The 19,305-nt window shown below is 48.5% G+C and overlaps 1 protein-coding gene across 2 annotated transcripts; it reads left to right on the top strand.

The window, feature by feature from the left end:
- The first annotated feature begins 536 nt into the window (after positions 1–536).
- On the top strand, positions 537–18,406 carry ARF3 (ARF GTPase 3). Of its 2 annotated transcripts, none has more exons than XM_006729253.3 (5): positions 537–751; positions 13,174–13,414; positions 14,432–14,542; positions 14,778–14,902; positions 15,452–18,406. In XM_006729253.3, the coding sequence occupies exons 2-5, from the start codon at positions 13,267–13,269 to the stop codon at positions 15,611–15,613; spliced, it is 546 nt and encodes a 181-aa protein (XP_006729316.1). In that variant the 5' UTR covers positions 537–751; positions 13,174–13,266; the 3' UTR covers positions 15,614–18,406. The 2 variants fall into 2 exon arrangements, with proteins under 2 accessions (XP_006729316.1, XP_081677721.1); XM_081821595.1 differs by lacking the exon at positions 537–751 and adding an exon at positions 3,732–3,797.
- Positions 18,407–19,305: the final 899 nt, after the last annotated feature.

Genomic DNA, 19,305 nt, shown 5'->3' with positions numbered 1-19,305 from the left:
GAGTCCAGTTCTTTCCTTCAGTCTCTTAAATTCATCACTCTCTCTCCTCTTCCCCATGGGAAAGGATCTCCTGATTCAGACCCCTGAGTAACCCAGTCTTAGCTTGGGAGGAGTGAGTAGCAACAGCGATGCAGCGAGGGCTCTCAGGGAGATGCAGCTAGCCGTGGTTAAGAAATAAAGATGTGGTCTGGAAGAATAGGGTGGGCCACAGCAAGGGCTCCTCACTCGTACCCGGCTCCTGGCTTTGCCTCTCCGCCCAGCCCCTTCCAGTGTGGCCAGCATGCAGTTCCAGTCATTAAATTTCAGGCATGGCCCCGGAGCTTGGAATTCTCACCTCAATGCCCACTGCCTCATCCCCACTTCCCGGCTCCCGCCTCCGCCGCCCGCAGCCTGCAGCCCCCACTTCGGCCCCCGCCCAGGCTTCAGCTCCTGCACCCGGCTGCCTCTGCTGCAGCCGCTGCCATGGTGATAGATATCGCGAGAACTGCCGCTCGCTACCGCGCAGTTCTCGCGCGATCGGGGAGGTGGGAAGTATCCCGGTCTGGGGTGGGGGTGCGCCGCACAGCTCCTGTCGCCGTCGCGGCTTCCGGTGCTAGGTGGAGGAAAGGAAGGAGGGAGCTGGGGAGCGGGGCCAGGGGAGCAGCCTTGCCGAAATCGGCTTGGGGGAGTCGGAGGGAGCGGAACCAGTGCCGAGCGGAACCTGCGGGGGCGGAGGCGGCGGCTGCGGCGGCGGAGCTGGGAGCAGGAACTGGTGAGGGGCTGGGGAAGGAAGGCGGGTCCCGGTAGAGGAGAGGCTCGGGGTGGGGGATGAGGAGATAGAGCCCCCCTCCCCCCGGCACTGCCGGGCATGGAGCGGTGTGGTCCTTCCCACCTGAGAGCTCGGGGAGGGGGTGCCGGGCCAGTCTCTCGCCTTCCCCCACATTTGAAGGACGCGGAGCTGGGGTGGGGGTGGGGGGCGCTCACGAATCTGTGCTCTGCCTCGCACGCGGGGGCGACCCGGGCTGCAGTTAGGTTCCCCTCGCCTGCAGGAGGTGGGCTTACGAGGGGTCGGGGTTGAGGTGGAGGAAAACAGTCCAGAGAGAGGTGATGCGGGGGCGGTGATGGCTGTTTTGTATCCTTTTCCTGTTAAAGGGCTAGGGAATGCCGCTTTTTCCTACCCTCTCTCCTGCTCCACCTTAGTACTAGGAGACCAGAGCCTTGCAGCGGTGACACCCTGTACTCCCTTCATGGAGCAAGGGTGCGTAAGGGGTTTAGGGATCAGTCGGCCAGGCAAGCTAGTGGGGCACCCCAGGGGCACTATTCCGGTAGAGGTTGCGCTTTGGGTCTTGGGAACCACACGTTGGGACCAGGGCAGCAGGTGGGGAGCGGGAGGAGAAGAGGCAGAAGAGGGTGGGGGGATCAGATCTTGCTTGGAGAGGAGAGGTGGTGCCTTCCTCCCCCAGGCAAAGCGGGGGCGGTCTCACAGGAGGAGGGAGCAGCTAGTCGCTGGCTCTGAGTTTGTGTCTTCCAATCCGCTTTCTTTCTTTAGGAAGTACCAGGATTCCCGGAACAGAAAATGGAGCCATTGCTTACACCAGTGTTTGAGGGAAGGAGGGGGAGGTGGAGTTCCCTGTTAACCCCGGCCACTTGCATAGCAAAGTGGTAGCTCCTCTTTTGGGGGAGTTCCCTTCTTTCTGGGTTGTATTACTGCCGGTCTCCCTCTGGCCAGGCCAGGAGGAGTGTGGTATGTGGTCAGGAGTGAGAAGAAATAGTGAGGTCATCTGGTTGAGGGAGAAGCGTAACTCAAAACCTGCCTCTGCTGCTGTTGGATTGGGTCACCCCTGGTCTATGGCATGAAAGTTTTATGGATAGGAGAATGCTGCAGGAGTCTGATTGCTTGGGTCAGTGCAACAGAACAGAATCTAGTCTCTGCATACTTTTCTCCCCTGGCCTTAATCAGGTAGTGACCATCTTTGCTGCCATTTTGTCTTGAGCTTCTTGGGTAAGTGTCTCCACTTGATATGACTGGAGTGGAGCAGTGAATTGGTTATTGCACATTAGACCTGAGTGTGAATAACATGTCTCTAAAAGCTCATTTTAAGAAAGAAACTGATCCACAGAGGTCACTGTTCACAGAATGAATCATTGACCTTGGATTTAGCTGGGAAGGGCCCCCTGTGTATCACATATTTACATGCTTCCCGCTTCCCAGTATAGAAATTATTATTATTACTATTATTTCAAAGATTTCATTTTTTATTTGAGAGAGAGAGAAAGCATGAGCAGGGGGAGAAGCAGAGGGAGAAGCAGGTTCCCCGCTGAGCAGGGAGTCTGATGCTGGGCTCGATTGGGATCGCGACCTGAGCTGAAGGCAGCTGCTTAACCGCCTGAGCCACCCAGGCGCCCCCCAGCATAGAATTATTACCTTGCATCATCAAAAATTTTATGTGTAAGTCTTGTTTTTCCAAAGAGATGAAACATTTTGATTGCAGGGATTGGATTTCATGTTGTGTCTCCCACAGTGCCTAATGCAAACAGTAGGCTCTTGGGATGAATACAGGATGTGAATGGGTAGAACTCAACAAGCTTTCTGACTACAGTTTAAGTAAAGAGAAGGAGATGGCTTGGCTATCAGGGAGAGTGCCTGGAGATAGCTGAGTGAGGGTACAAAGGCCCTTGGGCATTGTAATTATGAAGTCATGGCCTCTCCACCTTCCTACGAGGCACAAAACAGGCATGGATAATGGAAACTAAGACCCAAAAAGAAAAATATTACTAGAACACAAAGTCATTATTTATCTGAAATCCCAGGTCTCCTGCTTCCCCACTGTGGGCAAAGATGTTAAGTCCTTCCGAGTATTGTCAAAATTGGAATTCTGGAGATTACAGAGGAGAGAACCAATGTATGTATGTGGTGCCTGGCACAGAATTGGTGCCAGTGAATGGTAGCTGCTATTATTAAACTGCATGCAAGTATAAAGGAGGGGTGGCAGCAGGCTGGAAAGAGTGGAAGTGAAGTCTCAAGTGCACAGAGGATCATATTGTGTGTGTTCATTTCTGCTACTCTCTTTCCACTGGAGTCATAATAAGAGGAAATGGACTCAGAGGATAGTGGGTGGGATTTGTTGCTTAGAAGGAGGAACTTCTTTAAAACCAGGTTTGTTAAAGCTGAGTGAATAACAGGGAAATTGTGGAATCTGCTTCCCCATACACCTTTAGAAATGGATGCCAAGCAGCCCGAGACTCAAAACATATCACTGTTTTTGGCTCTCTTCACCATTTTTGTTGCGGGTCAATTTAGAGGCACTATGGTATGGTTATTTAGAGTGTGGACCTTGGAATCAGACAAAATTGGGTTCAAATCCTGCCTCTGCTAATTACTAGTTTTATGATTTTGGTGAAAAACTTGTCCTCCTTTAGCTTCATTTTCCTCATCAGTAAAGAACATGATAATGATAGTACCTACTTCATAGTATTGGCATGAGAATTAAATGAGATAATACATGTAAAGTATTTAGTACTGTACAAAGCACATAGTAAGCCCCAAATAAATGTTAGTTGCTATTAATAATCATCATCATAATAGCAATAATAATATGAGCACTCAGGGCTGCCTTAAAGGAGAGGAGGTTGACAAAAGAATAACTTGCTGCCTGTGTAGAGGGATGATTGTTACCATGACTTTCTTTGCTGGTCGTAGGCTTATGAGCAATGAAATCTTTTTTCAGCATCAGCCTCACAGAGGCAGCTCCTGCTGCCTGAGTGGGAGGTGAAGCTGGAGCAAGGCAGGGGCCCTGGACCATCAACTTGGATGCACGGTGAGGATGTGGGGGCTCAAGAATAGTGTTCATGTTAGAAAAGTCAGCATGATTGAAGTAACGGTTGACTCTTTCATACAAGAGCACTCTAAATGACCTAGGTCAGGGATATAGATTCCTGGGTCCCTTTATTTTAGGTCTCAATTAGTATTTCAGCAAACTCCATTTCCTGGGCCACTCTTTTCATTTAGTCCTATCTCCTTTAAATGTCTCCCTCTGAGTATGTTTCAGAATGTACTGTATTAAGGTCCACAGTTGTGATATCTGTGTAATTCTACCTGCTATACCTTTTCAACATCTGTTGCAAATACAGGTAGAATGCTAGTAAAGCTTTTTGATAATTAAAAGACATGGGGAGCATTTGGAAGTTCCACAAATGTTTGAAGGCTTGCATTATAGTCTGGGAAAGAACTGACTGCGGTAGGGATTCCATGAACGTTTTAGAGCTTTGTATTGGACTTCTACAAAGGATCTGCTGTGCCATATGGACCCGAAGGGACATGGCTTGGGAATTCATTGATCCACCATTACCACCATATTCCTGAAGAAAGATGAGATGACTGGGTGTAGCAGATCTCATCGTACCCTTTAGCTCTTCCATTACTGATGAGAGCCTGGTATAACCCTTCCTTTATGAGCTTTTACACTAGAGCGTCAGGCATGGATGTTTAAACTTCAGCATGATTTAGGATGCAGGAGAACATTTGCTCTCTGTTGCAGTGGTTTTCCTCTTCTATTAAAAGGAATTAAACGTTACCTTCTATAAAATCTTATTTGAAGTCTAATACATTGCATGGATAAAAATGGAGCTGCTCTGGTAGTGGGGTAGAGGGGAGGAGCATAATTAGAGCCTCTCATATAGTTCTTCCCCCACCCCCAAGCCTGTGAAGCCCATCCAGGGAACCCTAGGGCTAGGGCTCGGGCTCTGAGAACATAGCAACCATTTCTCGAGTTTGTCAGATACAGGAAAAGAATCAGGGATCACCTATAGAATACTGTCTTCCTCAACCTCAGAAATGTTTTACCACCATCAGTAGAACCATACTCCTCAAAAGCAAGCATGTTAGTCACTAGCTACAGATTAGTCATGGTGCTGGAGACATGAAACATGAATAAGGCATGGTCCCTGCTGACAAGGGCTCATAGTTTAGTGAAGTACTTCCCCAACCTTTTGTCATGGCATACACAGAGAATGGTAATAGTGAGAAAGACATAGTGCTTGCAAGCTGAGATGACTGGCCCTTGGGCTCTAGCCACCTTAAGCCCTGCCTAGCCATCCAGTACTGATGGGATGTATGGCAGACCTATAATGCATTAAAGGCATGTAATTTTTTTTTTTAAAGATTTTATTTATTTATTTATTTTTAAAGATTTTACTTATTTATTCGACAGAGAGAGACACAGCGAGAGAGGGAACACAAGCAGGGGGAATGGGAGAGGGAGAAGCAGGCTTCCCGCGGAGCAGGGAGCCTGATGCGGGGCTCAAGCCCAGGACCCTGGGATCATGACCTGAGCCGAAGGCAGACGCTTAACGACTGAGCCACCCAGGTGCCCCTAAAGGCACATTATTTGGGAAGTTCCAGCTCTGGAAAGCAAAACAGACAAATGTGAATAAAACATTCTGTGGTGAATCCTAGAGTGGGAGTATGTTTGAGGTGCTAAGGGATCACACATAACTTATTCCCCAAGCTAGGTAGTTCCCTGTTTTCTTTTCTTTTCTTTTTTTTTTTTTAAAGATTTTATTTATTTGACAGAGAGAGACACAGTGAGAGAAGGAACACAAGCAGGGGGAGTGGGAGAGGGAGAAGCAGGCTTCCTGAGGAACAGGGAGCCTTATGCGGGGCTTGATCCCAGGACCCTGGGATCATGACCTGAGCTGAAGGCAGACGCCCAACCAACTGAGCCACCCAGGCGCCCCAGTTCCCTGTTTTCTGAATCCTTAGACTGCTCTGTAATGGTGGGCCTTGTCTAAACCATAGCTTCCTTTGTCATCTGTTCACCAGCAGCTCGATTTTTGACCTGTGAAGTGGGAACCAGATTGGAGCAAAGGTTTATTAGGGCTTTAGGCTGACTGCTTGTGGAATTTCAGTGCTTTTGTAATTAAGAAAGCATAGTGAAACATCAAAATAGTAGAATCCACAGGATTTAACTACTGATTAAATTTAGGAAGGAAGAGTAGAAGAGTCAAAAATGACTCCCAGGTTTCTGGCCTGGGTGATCTGGTGGCACTTCGTTAGCCAAGAAATACAAGAGGAACAAATCTGAGATTGAAGATATTTGTTTTTATTTTTTAAAGATTTTATTTATTTGAGAGAGCATGAGCAGGGGGGAGGAGGCAGAGGGAGAGGGAGAAGCAGACTGCCCGCTGAGCAGGGAGCCCACCGCGGGGCTCTATCCCAGGACCCTGAGAGCGTGACCTGAGCCGAAGGCAGACGCTTAACTGACTGAGCCACTCAGGTGCCCTGAAGATACTTATTTTTAGATTAAACTTCAATTTTGAGGTGCTAAGGTGTGAAGCTCAGGAGAAAGGCTGAGCTGGGTATTTGGGAATCATCTGCACAGATGGTAACTGAAGCCATAAGAGAAACCAAGATCCAGGATGACAGCAGTTACTGGCTATCTACCCAAAGAGCAATTCTTCCCCTTCTTGCTTCTAACACAACCCCTAATGTGTTCAGATGTTGGGGGTGGGCGTATAAAGATACCCTTCCCCAGCCCTAGGGTATGAAAACTGATCAGCCTAAGGGATGTGGGCATTCCATTTCCCTTGCCAGTGATTGAGTCACAAATGGTCATGTACTAATTCTAGCCAATAAAATATAGGGAATGTCTGCTGGGAGCATCTGGGAAAGTTTTCCTCAATCTTAAAAAAAAGACATATGACAACATTCTCTTGTCCAGCCTTTAGATGTTGATGTAGAAGAATGAGATGCTGGAGTAATTCCGAGAGCATGAAGAGACAGACATAAGAACTCTAGGATGTCAGAGCAGAAAAATGGAGAAAATTTGGGTCCTTAATAACACTGTAGAGCTGATGGATTAAAAAAAGCGTTCTAGCTCTAGATTTCTCCCTCTCTCTCTCTCTGTGTAGGGGAATATACATAACACAATTTACCGTTTTGACCATTTTTAAGTGCACAGTTCAGTGGCATTAAGTACATTCACACTGTTTTGCAACCATCACCACCATCCATCTCCAGAACTTTTTCATCTTCCCAAACTGAAACTCTGTAATTGTTAAACAATAACCTGCATTTCCCCTACCTCCACCCCCTGGCAACCACCATTCTACTTCCATCTGTATGAATTTGACTAGGGTGCTTCATATACATGGAATCATACAATTTTGTCCTTTTGTGTCTGGCTTATTTTACCTAGACTTCAAGCTATATGCTTTAATAAATCTACTTGTCATTTAAGCCACAAGTGTGTCTTCTATCTTTTGCAACTGATGCTACTCTAACTGATATATCTAGGGAGAGTGTGTACAGTGGGACAAGAGAAAAGGCCAAAGGCAGAAACTTAGGGCACATCCACATTTAAATCGGTAGGCAAAACAGAGGCCAGGAAAGAGAGTAAGAAACAACCAGAGGGGCCAAAAGGACATCAAGACAGTAAGACATCATAGACACCAATGAGGAAAAAACATTAAAAAAAAAAAGGATCAAAGGTTGTAGAAAAGGCAAATTAAAATAAGGCCTGAAAGGGGCGCCTAAGTGGCTCAGTCAGTTAAGTCTGACTCTTGGTTTTGGCTCAGATCATGATCTCAGGGTTGAGACTGAGCTCCGCTGCGGCCCCATGGACAGCCCTTTTCCTGTGGACAACGAGCAAATGAATCAGAACAGAGAATCGGGGCTGTTTCAGAATATATGGCCAGATAAAAATGTGACCAGATAAAAACTAGACTCATTTGTTTCTTTGGAACGTTCCGTGGCACTGCCCTCTAACAAAGCTTTCAGCTTGCCCTATTCTTAGAAACTGACCAGCTTACAACCATTTCATCTTCTGATATTCCATAGCTGCTCCAATGCCTACAACTAGAGCCTTGACTATTCAGAACACTATGATTTCTTTTAAAAAATTTTTTTTAAATTAATTGACTTATTTTTTTATTTTTATTTTTTTTTAAAGATTTTATTTACTTATTTGAGAGAGAGAGCACAAGGTGTGGGGGAGAGGGAGAAGCAGACTCCCCACTGAGCAGGGAGCCTGACCACGCGGGGCTCAATCCCAGGACTCCGGGATCATGACCTGAGCCTAAGGCAGAGCCTTAACTGACTGAGCCACCCAAGCGCCCTGTTTTGATGTTTCAAATCTATCTTTTCGTTTTTATTGCTTCCTGTGGTTAAGAACTTTTGATTTCTCGGCTGTATTACTGTACCTCCCACATGGTCTCTCTGCCTCAAGTCTTTTTCCCCTTTTAATTTACACCCAAATGACTGCCAGAATGGTCCTTTATTATTATTTTTTTTTAAGCAAGCTTTACACCCAACATGGGGCTTGAACTCACGACTCTGAGATCAAGAGTTGCATCCTCTACTGACTGAGTCAGCCAGGTGCTCAGAAAGAATGGTCTTTCTAAAGCACATACTTGCTTATGTTACTAAGTATGGCCTTTAAGGCCCTTCATGATCTAGTCCCTTCTTACCTCTCCAGTGTCGTCACTTCCTTTTACTCACCATGCGGCATAAACTGACTCCCAACTGCACCTGGCTTTGGCTAGTAAAAAGTGCTGTCTCTAACTCAGGTCTTTATGCCTTTGACACATGTTCCCTCTCCCCCACTCCCTCTTTTTTATTGTTTGATTACTTCCTATTCTGTCGGGAGTCAGCTCGGAGGGTGACCTGAGAATCATGTCTGGGAATTGCCCTTTACTCCTTAGTCTTGATTAACTGCTCCAGCTTGCTGTCCCCATTATACTATGTGCTTATTCCACTTGTGCTGTTTTGTAATTCTGTTTGCTTGTCTTTCTCTCCCACTGACTGAGTTTCATGAAAGCAGAAGTTGTCTTCCTCTCTGTATGCCTAGTTCTGTATACCCAGTAAGTGCTTAGTGAATGGATGGAAGCTGACATCAGAAGCTATTTCTTGGCTTTGGGAAATCTCTGAGTCCAGTAAAAGTCATTGAGATATTAATCTAGGAGTTCTTGTGTGCTTGTGATTACAGTGCTCTTGAGACAAAAACTTGGAAAGTTTATAGAGGTCACAAGCCAGCTGTGCTAAGGAAACCAAGTACAGGCAGACCCTGCTTTTGTTTCCTTACATTTTATCGGTCTGCTCCATTGGCTGTACTAAAAATAGCATCTCTATTAGTGATATCGCAATGTGAAAATTATCTGGGAACAAAGCTGCTTTTAGTGCACCTACCTGGCAGCAGAAGGTTTGGGAGACCTTGGTCTTCCTTTCCCTGGACCCATGCAGCCTGAAGAGGAGGAGGTGGTGTCAGATCAGAAGTCCCCTCAGAAGTAGGTGTTGTAGGACGCAAGCCTGAGTCACCCACCAGAGTCAGGTGGGGGGAGTTGTGTGTGGCAGACTGAGTGTGACTCTCAGAATCACTTGGAGAGTGAGGCGGGCATGTTCCTGCAACACACACAAGCCAGGGTGGCTGAGCAGTCATGGCAACAGCCTGCCTCTCCTGGTGGGGGGGGGATGGGCTTGGGGGCAGTAAGTAGTCGTCAGTGAGGACATCCTCAGATGAAGCTTAAATCAGGCAATGTGTTTGATTGAACTCCTGCAGTGTTCCACACGGATTGTACTGGAACACACCTTAAGAGCTCTTGTTATTTGTACCACTGATAACAAAGCTTGTGGCTGTAAAATAGAATGTTGAGGTATACTTTTTTAATAATAGGGATATTGCTGTAGTCCATTTTGCATCCTAAGCCACTCATCTTCAGTTTTAACTGCTGATTCCTGGTTTCTCACAGCCCGTGGAACCCTGGCATTTTGCCCTTTCAACACAGGAGTGCCATCTGTGGTAAAAGAGAGTAACTATAGGCTGTACAGTACATAGGGAAACAATCCAGGGTTTATGTATTTTTTTGCCATTCTGCTTCCCAGAGCTTTTTTTAGGAATGCATTATGGGTGAAAGTAAAAATCGGCAGTATAACCCAAGATTTGTGTTCATGACACAAAGCTGCAAGTTGCCACCATCCTCGTGGTAGAGGCAGCGTGCTATCTGGTGATAGGGACAGAGAAAGCCAGGACAAGAAAACCAACACCTGCTTTGGAATGCTCATCTGAGTCCAGCTCCTGATTATATTAAAGAGGAGTCATAATGTCCACTAATTTCAAGGCGTGGCGCTGCCCCCAGAGGACACACAGTGACTACGTGGGCATTTCATCAGTTATCCATCAGGCCCATTGCGTATTAAATGGCAAGAGAAAATTCCATTGATTTTAGTCTTCTAGTCCTTTTATGGTGTTTCCAAACCAGTCTTGGGGTCAAATATGGTGTGGAAAATGGCCAAGAATTGACAGGGTATCTAAGAAACCATCTGTGCTTTACACAGAGATACCAAGTACTGCTGGGGCAGAAGAAATGATATAAGGACATCCTCAGAGGAGGCTTAAATCAGCCCCTGTGCTTGGTTGAACTCCTATAGTGGGCTTGGCACTGGGAGTGGGGACAGATCCAAAATAAATAAAAGGCATAGTCCTTGCCCATGGAGAATACAGTTGAACTGTAGAGACGGTAAATGTACAGACTTCTAAGAGAGAAAAAGCTCCATGAGGTAGTAAGTGCCACATGAGTGGCTCAGATAATTCAGGGACATGCCAGGAAAGAGAAGTAAGTGTAACACTGGGATCAGCTTTTGAACCAAGACGTTAACTTGCTAGTTTAGCAAAGAAGCAAACCAAAGGACAGTGTGTGCATGTTTTGGGGCCAGGGGTATTTTTCAGCCACTCACGATTGGTAATCCTTTAATCAGCAATTGCTTCATTCATGAAGGACAGCAAGATAAATGCTTGGTATAAATTCCAGTTCAGAACCTGGGCCAAAGCCTACTACCAAAGCCTTAAAGCAAAGTATCATCTGGAACTGGAGAAGAGGAGGCCTGAGTAGGAAATAAGATCAAGACTAGGAAGACTTGGGGAAGTTTTAATTTCTGGAGATGAGGGTGGCAGAACCAGAAGTCTGACTACTACAGATTGCCAGGGTTGATAGAATCTGATCTTATTAGCTGGGCAGATGTCCCTTCCTGCCTACAGATCCTCCAGGATCTGTCTGCCTGGGTGGGTTTAGGCAGGATGGGCAGGGAGGATGGCTAGTGGGCGACTTGGCTGAAGTTGAGCCCTAAGGTTGAGCCAGGTCCTCTCCCTGGGGTGTGAGCCCTCTGGGTCAGGGGCAGGGCTCATCTGAGGAACCTACCAGGAGCACCACGCCTGGCTCATTAGTGGATGTCTGGGAAGGCCTTTGAAGATGAAACACTCCATAAGCACTCATTGTTTCTGTTTTTTGGACAAACTAGTACTTTGGTCTCCAGGGGCTGTCGATCTGGCTCCTTTGTACTAGTCTGGAATTTGCTGCAAACTGAGGAGAGTAGGAAACAAACAAAACTGAAATAGTTTTTGAGAAAACAGCTCAACTCCCACTAAACCCCCATGCTTTAGCTTGTAAATCAGATTCCTCCCCATCCACCTTTCACATTCTTGGGTTTGGGTGCACTCTGTCTTGACCTGTTCCTTCGCCTGCTGGGTTTGGTGTGTGTGTGCCTCTGGTTCCCAGACTCTACGGAGAATGCCAGCAGCTGGCATATGGTGATTGCTGAATAAGCTGCCCGCGGACGCCTGTCTCCTGCAGGCACAGAGAACTGGCTGCCATGGGCGATCCTGAACCCTATTTCACTGGCTCAGAAATGCATTTCTGTGGCCATCCTGTGCCATAGAGAAGGGAGGGAAGAGGAGAGGGAATGAGTGACTCCAGGATTCTGTCTTTTGGGGGCAATGGGTGGGGTGGGAAGATAGGCACTTTGTGCCTTCGTAGTGCTTCTTACTGCCATCTTCGTGTTTTTAGCAGATAATTTGTTAAGATCCTAGTATGCACCAGGCATAAGTTTCCAGTCAGTCTTAGTGAGCTGCTTAGTAAGGTCGGTATTAGACCCTGGGAGTTTTAGTTCATTTGTTCAGCTGCTATGTACCAGGCACTATTCAAGGTACCAGGAACATAGCAGTGAACAAAATAGATAAGGAGCTGACATTGTGGTAGGAGAAAAACAGTACAGCAAGAAACAAATGTGTGATGTGTCTGATGGTGATAAATGCTATGAAGAAAAATGAAGGATAAATGGGGTAGAGAGTGATGTGCGATCCACAACCATTAGAGGTGGTTGTGGAAGACCTCTTTGATAAGGTGATATTCAGATGGTTAACCTGAAGGAAGTGAGGGGATGCTCCATGAAGGTTATCTGGGAGAGGAGCATTCAGGGCAGAGCGAAGAGTAAATACAAAAGCTTTGAGGCAGGAAAGTGTCGGGGAATTGAAGTGGGGTAAGCCAAGAGAAGAGTAGTAGGAGATCTAACGAGAGAAGCAGGGGAATGCAGATCGTGCAGGACCTTGCAAGCCATGGTATGGTTTTGGATTTTACTGAAAGGGAGACAGGAAGCCAAGAGAGGGTTTTGAACAGAGAAGCAGCATGACCTGATTTTGGTTTTAAAAGTAGTCTGGCTGCTATGTGGAGAACAGACTGAAGGGGGTTAGGGAGGAGGCAGGGAATGAGGTGACTGCCTCCTTGCAGGTGAGAAAGTGGAGAAGCTGTCCTTGGATGGGCCACGATGAGCCTAGGAATGAGGGGTAGCCTAGGCACACCGTTGTATGAACAGGGCACAACTTTCACCTTATTTCTTCCTGATTAATTTTGGTGTGTGGAAGGAAGGTGGAATTGCAGACATACGGAAAGGGAAGAAGTGAAGTCTCTTGATTTGAGCATGGACCTTGGGGACCTGGCAAGCCCGAACCTTGTCAGGAGTCACAAAGAGCCACTCCTCATTCCGCTCCCTCCTCTCCCAGCCTTTCCAGGAGTCTCAGGGGAAGGTTGCGGGAGGGAGGGGCATTCATGGTCTTGCAAGGCCTTATATGGTATAGAGTGTCAGAACTGAAGGGACTTCAGAAGTCATCTAGTTCAGTCCCTTCCATTTATAGGGGCAGATATGGACGGGGGGGAATAACTCATCCAAAGTCACACCAGTACATTATGGCAGAGCAGGGGTCCTGAGTGTTCACGGCTTTGTCTCCGCTCCCAAAGACTCAGGATGTTTCTGAGTGGGACTTGATCTTCATAGCTTCTTATAAATTCCAGCCATGACTCTGGCAAATCCCATTTACATGAAATCCTGACTAGCAGATGTGTTAATGAGTTTATGTTTCTTTGCCTTAGGATTGAGTTCTCCATACCAGGGCCCAGGCCAAAACCAGACTGCCACTGCCCCCACTTGAGCCCTCCTGTCCTCAGAAAGTGGTTGCTGTGATCATGGGTAATATCTTTGGAAACCTTCTGAAGAGCCTGATTGGGAAGAAGGAGATGCGTATCCTGATGGTGGGCCTGGATGCTGCAGGAAAGACCACCATCCTGTATAAGTTGAAACTGGGGGAGATCGTCACCACCATCCCCACCATTGGTAAGGGCACAGCTTAGATGTAAGCTTTCATGCCAACAGCTGGGCCAGGCAAGGGGCCTATTCCTAGATCCCCCACCTGGCCACCAGGCAAGTCTATGCAACTTGGGGAGATTCAGGGAAGGATGGTTATTTAACTTACTAGCAGGTGCTGGGGCTGCCGTTTGCCCACCTACCCGGGCCCTCTCTGATGCGGGAACTTCCGCAGCCTGGCACTGAACAGTTGCCCTCAGGCACTGAGCTGGTTTGTTCTCTGTGTTGTTTGGAAAGCAGGTGAAAGGCTTTGATGTTCCTGCCAGAGGCCAGGAGTTGTTTCACTTTAGATCCTCAGTGTACCTGATCCTGGTTAAGACCTGCCTGTGGGAGGGAGAACGTTTGCCTTATAGATGGGGCTCCAGATCATCATTGTCCACTGGTTCTGCATTTGGGGCTCCAGGACTAGAGCTCACTTTTTCTTCACTGTGTTTCCCAGGCCCTACATTTTAGCTGCAGCAGACTCATGATGGTTGAGGTACCGGAGTGGGGCTGAGTCATTTCTTTGCAGGAGAGAGAGACAAAGACAGAGAATGAGCAGAGAAGGTTAGCTCATGTTACCAAGGGGATTGTGAACCTCCAGACTGGCCGTCCTCATCCTCTTCCACTTTTTCTCTAAGGTTTTTTTTGTTTTGTTTTGTTTTTTAAAGATTTTATTTATTTATTCATGAGAGACAGAGAGAGGCAGAGGGAGAAGCAGGCTTCCCGCGGAGCAGGGAGCCCGATGCGGGACTCGATCCCAGGACCCCAGGATCATGACCTGAGCCGAAGGCAGATGCTTAACCATCTGAGCCACCCAGGCGCCCCATCTAAGGTTTTTTTTTTGGCCTTTAGGCTACTAGGTCAGGGAATACCAGGCCTGAGGAAGCCTCAGCTTTCTTTCCTTTGCTAGGATCAGAGCCAGGCTGGGGGAAACAGAAACCCCTGGGGTATTGTTTGCAGGCCTGGTGTTTGAGGCCAAGTGGCCATTGTCTGTTTTTTCCAAAGGGTTCAACGTGGAAACAGTGGAGTACAAGAATATCAGCTTCACAGTTTGGGACGTGGGTGGCCAGGACAAGATTCGACCTCTCTGGAGACACTACTTCCAAAACACCCAGGGTATGGCATATGAATTGCCCAGCTTGGCATGGGTTGGTCGGATGTGAGCAGAAGTTGTGGCTGTCATTCTTGGTTATGGGCAGCCAATCCTTGCCCTGCTGCAGCTCCTAGGGGTGGGAGAACAGGAGGAAAGGGAGCAAATATTTGGAGGGTGTATGGAGGGTGTTGTCTTTTGGTGGTAGGGATGATGGGAGTTCATCTGCTGTCTTACGCAGCACATGCTCTGCCTCCCTAGGGTTGATATTTGTGGTCGACAGCAATGATAGGGAGCGAGTAAATGAGGCCCGAGAGGAGCTGATGAGGATGCTGGCAGAGGATGAGCTCCGGGATGCAGTGCTCCTTGTCTTTGCAAACAAACAGGTGAGACTTCTCCCCACCCTGGATTTGAGAGACGTCAACCTGGCTGTGGAAATCCTGGCATTGGGGCTCATTGTAGGGGAAGCCCTGTGACTGTGTTCTCAATTTTGGAAGTGTGGGGAATATGATTAGCTGGCTTCTTTATGTTCCTCTTCTTGTCCCCTACCCAGCTTTAATTAGCAACACTTCTGTCCTCAGGGATTGGTGTGGTAGATACCTCAAATCCCTCCTTCATCTTCCCTGTTGTCTAATTTAGTGGAACTGCCCTCACTCCTATAGTCAGACAGACCTGATTCTTTGCCCAGTCTGAATCACCTCTTCACTTCCCTACAACCCCATATTTGGTTTGCAGCTCCCCAATGGAATGACCTTTAGCGCCTTGGATCTATGGTTCTGGGTTGAATAAATCCAAAGCAGCTCTTTAGGACCTTGTTCTGGTTCCTACAGTGGAGGAGGAGAGGGTGCTGGTACACATCTCTTTGATAGATGGGTGTTCTAGAAGCCTTTGAAAGATCCTGAGCCTCCTTTTTGTGTGTCTCCCTCATGCTCCAGGATTTGCCTAATGCTATGAACGCTGCTGAGATCACAGACAAGTTGGGCCTGCATTCTCTGCGTCACCGCAACTGGTACATTCAGGCCACCTGTGCCACCAGCGGGGACGGGCTGTACGAAGGCCTGGACTGGCTGGCCAATCAGCTCAAAAACAAGAAGTGAGAGCCAGGCAGCCCTATCCGACCGCCCCACCTATCCTTGACACACCTACTGTCTCCCTGCCCCAGCTCTGCCCCTTCCTTCCCGTTGCCAGTGTGGCCAGGGCCCTGGGTATCATGTCCGCATGCCCAACAAGAGCCTTGCCTCCCCTGCCTCCCCTCCTCTCCCCTGTCCATGACCAGTCCCCGTTGCTGTCCTGATGATGAATCATTCCAATTTATCGGATTTAAAACAAAAACAAGGTTGTTATGGTTTCATGGGTGGCCCCCCCTCATCCTCTGGGGTTTGGGAGGTGGGGTGGGGTATTCTCTCCGTTCGCTTCGTTTGGCTCTGGTTGCTGTGCTCTTGGCATCTCAGTCCCTTCCCTCTCCCCACAGGTTCCTCTCCCACTCCCCGTCTTCCTTTCCTTTGCCACTCTCTCCCTGTTCTACATGGAAATTGCACGGGCCTCTCTGTGTGTGCGTGCATGTGTGCGCGTGTATATACATGTATAGAGAGATATATATGCGGGGGCCAGGGTGGAGGTGTGGAGTGCAGCTCGGTGCTGGGAGCCAGGTCACTGCCCACTCCAGCCTACCATCTGCCCCTCCCATGTTGGTGAGATAAAGGGAAGAAGGTAGAGGGAAGGCTGCCCCAGTCTTGAGCTGGTTCCTCTCCTCTCTGCAGGTAGGTTTTTCTGGATGATAGGACAGATGATGGATTTTCCACCGCCATCTTCCTTGTACCCCTCTCTACATCCTGTTCAGGGCAGGGGGATGGTCTTTATCTCTAGATGACTGTTCCCAAGGAGATGCTATTCTGCCCTGCCTTGTTATTGGGAAGGAGAGAAGAGCCCACTCACTCTTGTCAGCCCAGTGTTCAGCTGATCCTCCTCCTCATCCTTAGATCTGTTCCTCAGGAGCTTGTGAGGAAGATGGGGAGAGCAAGACCATGGGGTGTGTTTGGGATCCAGGGCACTGGGGGGTGGGCCTCAGGTTTTCCATCTTCATCCTCTTGTGTTGTTAGGAGAAGGTGAGGCATGGATCAGTCTATTCCTGCCCTCCCATGCCCCCCCCCATCTTCTGATCTTGGAGACTGGGTGGTTTATCTGTCCTTTGTCAGAAGTTTCCTCACCCTAGTAGTCCTGCTGACCTGACCGGGGCTGGCTGGGTGGTTTAATGGGGAGCAGGGGAGTGGGGGTGACATAGCAGACCTCAGTTTCAATTCCCCTATTCTCCACTTCTCTCTTTCTCTAGTCTAGGATGTGCTGAAGGCTGAAAATTTTCTGTTCTGTTTCTAGACCCTCAGACTATCCTGCTGTCCCTCCTCACTCCACCCCAACAGTTTTCTCCTGCCCGTTTCAGCCACTTCCCATGAATCCATTTGAGGTTGGAGTGGAGGAAATTAGAACTCTGAAGTAGTTGTTGGTGCTGGTGGGATGCAGTGGTCTTCAGGGTCCTCCCCCCATTATTATGTAGTTCAGAAGCTGCTGCTACTGCGTCTCTCTGTTTACAGGGGGCGCTTGTCCCTGAGGTCCTGGCCCGGGTCCTGACTTTGCGGTTTCTGTGAAGCCGTGGCTTTTCTGTGGGCTCCTGTGTGTGCTGGCTGCGCCCTGAGCTCCAAAACGGCCGCCCATAACCTTTCTGCTATGGTCAGGGCCCCGGCACCCTGTCCTCCCCCCTACCCCCCCCAGAGCATGGCTGAGGGACCCCTTCCCAGAAGGACTGTCCCAAGCCCCACCCCGTGGGGCCAGGCTTCCTGCCACCTTTGTCTACAACAGGCAGATCAGTACCCCCACCCTACCCCAGGTTGAACTGTGAAAGAGAGGTTCCAGGGGTGTCTCCCTCAGTGCCAGTTCCTTAGTGATGTACTGTTTACCCAAGATGCAGTGGGAGTGTGCAGGTCTCCTGATCTCTAGGCCTGTGTGTGTGTGTGTGTGTGTGTGTGTGTATTTGGTGGCAGGGGTGAGGGGAGAGGTATGCTGGAGCTTCTAGTTCATTTTAACATGTATTCACTCCCCTGACTGCACGGATGCTTCCCTCCCCCCCTTTCCTTTGCCTCTGCCTCTGTTTCCTCATTTTTTTGCTCCTGCCCCTGTTGCCTCTCCCCTCCTGAACTGTTGCCTTTGCCTTCTCAACTCATTCACTGCTGTTGCCTGTCTCCCCTTTCCTTGTTTCGTTCCTACTTAGGATTCCCCACTCTTGGTCTTTGCAGTAGCTGAGGATTTTACCTCTTCTCCTGCCTCCCAGTCTGACCCTCCCTAGTTAGATGGCAGTCCCAATTAGGTTTTTCTTATTTAAGGCCCACCCCTACCTTGTTTTGGGGGGCTCCAGAGACCAGTGGGCCTGAGGGTGTTAGCAAGCAGCCTTGGAGGTTGCCTTGGTGCTGCTCAAGGATCCATCCAGCAGGGGGGAGCAGTAAGTGATCTTGGTAGTATTCCTGGTTGCTAGGCCCTTGGCAGGGGTGGGTGGTCCTTTCTACATTCCCATTCTCATAAAAGCTCTTTCTGGATTGGGTTTCTCATTCCATTTTTGCCTGTTCCCTCCCACATTCTCCTCTGGTAGATTTCATTTTATGCTTTCCTTTGTTACAGCCTTTTCCCCCCCTAGAGATTCCCCTCTGGGCCCCCTCCCCCAGCAGAGTGTGTTTTGTGATGTTACAGTAGTAACTGCAGTTCTGGTTTTTCTCTTCTTCTTTTCTCCTCTGGACTGTAGACTGTATATGTTTAATGACTCACCTTCTCTCTCCTTGCCCAAAATGTGGGATACGCGATGACTGTGACCCTGGTTGGAAATTAAACTTGTTTTATGCAGCTTTGGAGCAGACCTTCATCCTTGATGTGCAGCAGCATGGGACAGTATTTAAATGGTGAGGGTACTTCTGTCTCTGGTCCCTCTCTCTAGACTGCTCCTTCTCTCAGCAGAGGGGCAAAGGGTACACTTGACAGGGGGAGAGTGAGGTTATGGAGGAACTTAGGCTTATTTCTACACTGCTTACTACTTTCCATCATACTCTGGAGGGGAGCCTGAATGAATTGGGCACCAGGAATGCGAGGGCTTCGTGACTTTGCTCTTTTAGTTGTAAAGGATTTCATCCTGTTCTTAGCCTTGTTTATCACCTGTTGGTAGACATTAGGGACTTCATTGGCTAGAGGGCCCTGAACTTGGAGTGACCCACCCTGCCTCCACTCTCAGATCTCCCTAGCCCTGTGCAATCAGGTGCTTCCGGTTGGAACAGGGTCCCCTCATCCATAGATTGGAGTCCCCTCACCTATCTAGTTCTGGACTTTGGCAGTGGTAAACATGAAGGGTAAAGGTCTGGATGGTATAATGAACTTGATCCTCCTTACAGCTATGGCCCTGTATCACCTCTGCTTCAGGCATACGGTTCCCCATTGTCAGGATGCCAAGCCTCATCCAGAGATTCCACAGTGTCTTGAGGGAAAGGACAAGCCTTTGCCCTCCCAGCCCACTCCTGCCACTACTCTCTTCATCTCCTGCTACTACTGTCTGGCCCCAGGAAAAGAAAAAGATGGAGCATCCCCTTCCTTTGGTGGGTGAGGTCTTGGGGAGCTAGGGAGGCCTTCCCCACTCTCACCACTTTCTTAAGCTTTGGGGACAGAGACCTTCCCATCTTGATGTGGGAAGGGACAGGATTTAGGCATACAGTAAGTTTGAGAGCCCCAAGTACCAGTGTGAAATAAATCATTTGTATTC

The sequence above is a fragment of the Leptonychotes weddellii genome, chromosome 5 (genome assembly GCF_054177405.1).
Source record: "Leptonychotes weddellii isolate Sample4059 chromosome 5, ASM5417740v2, whole genome shotgun sequence".
In the NCBI taxonomy this organism is placed as follows: domain Eukaryota; kingdom Metazoa; phylum Chordata; class Mammalia; order Carnivora; family Phocidae; genus Leptonychotes; species Leptonychotes weddellii.
This window is presented reverse-complemented; position numbering and strand designations above follow the sequence as displayed.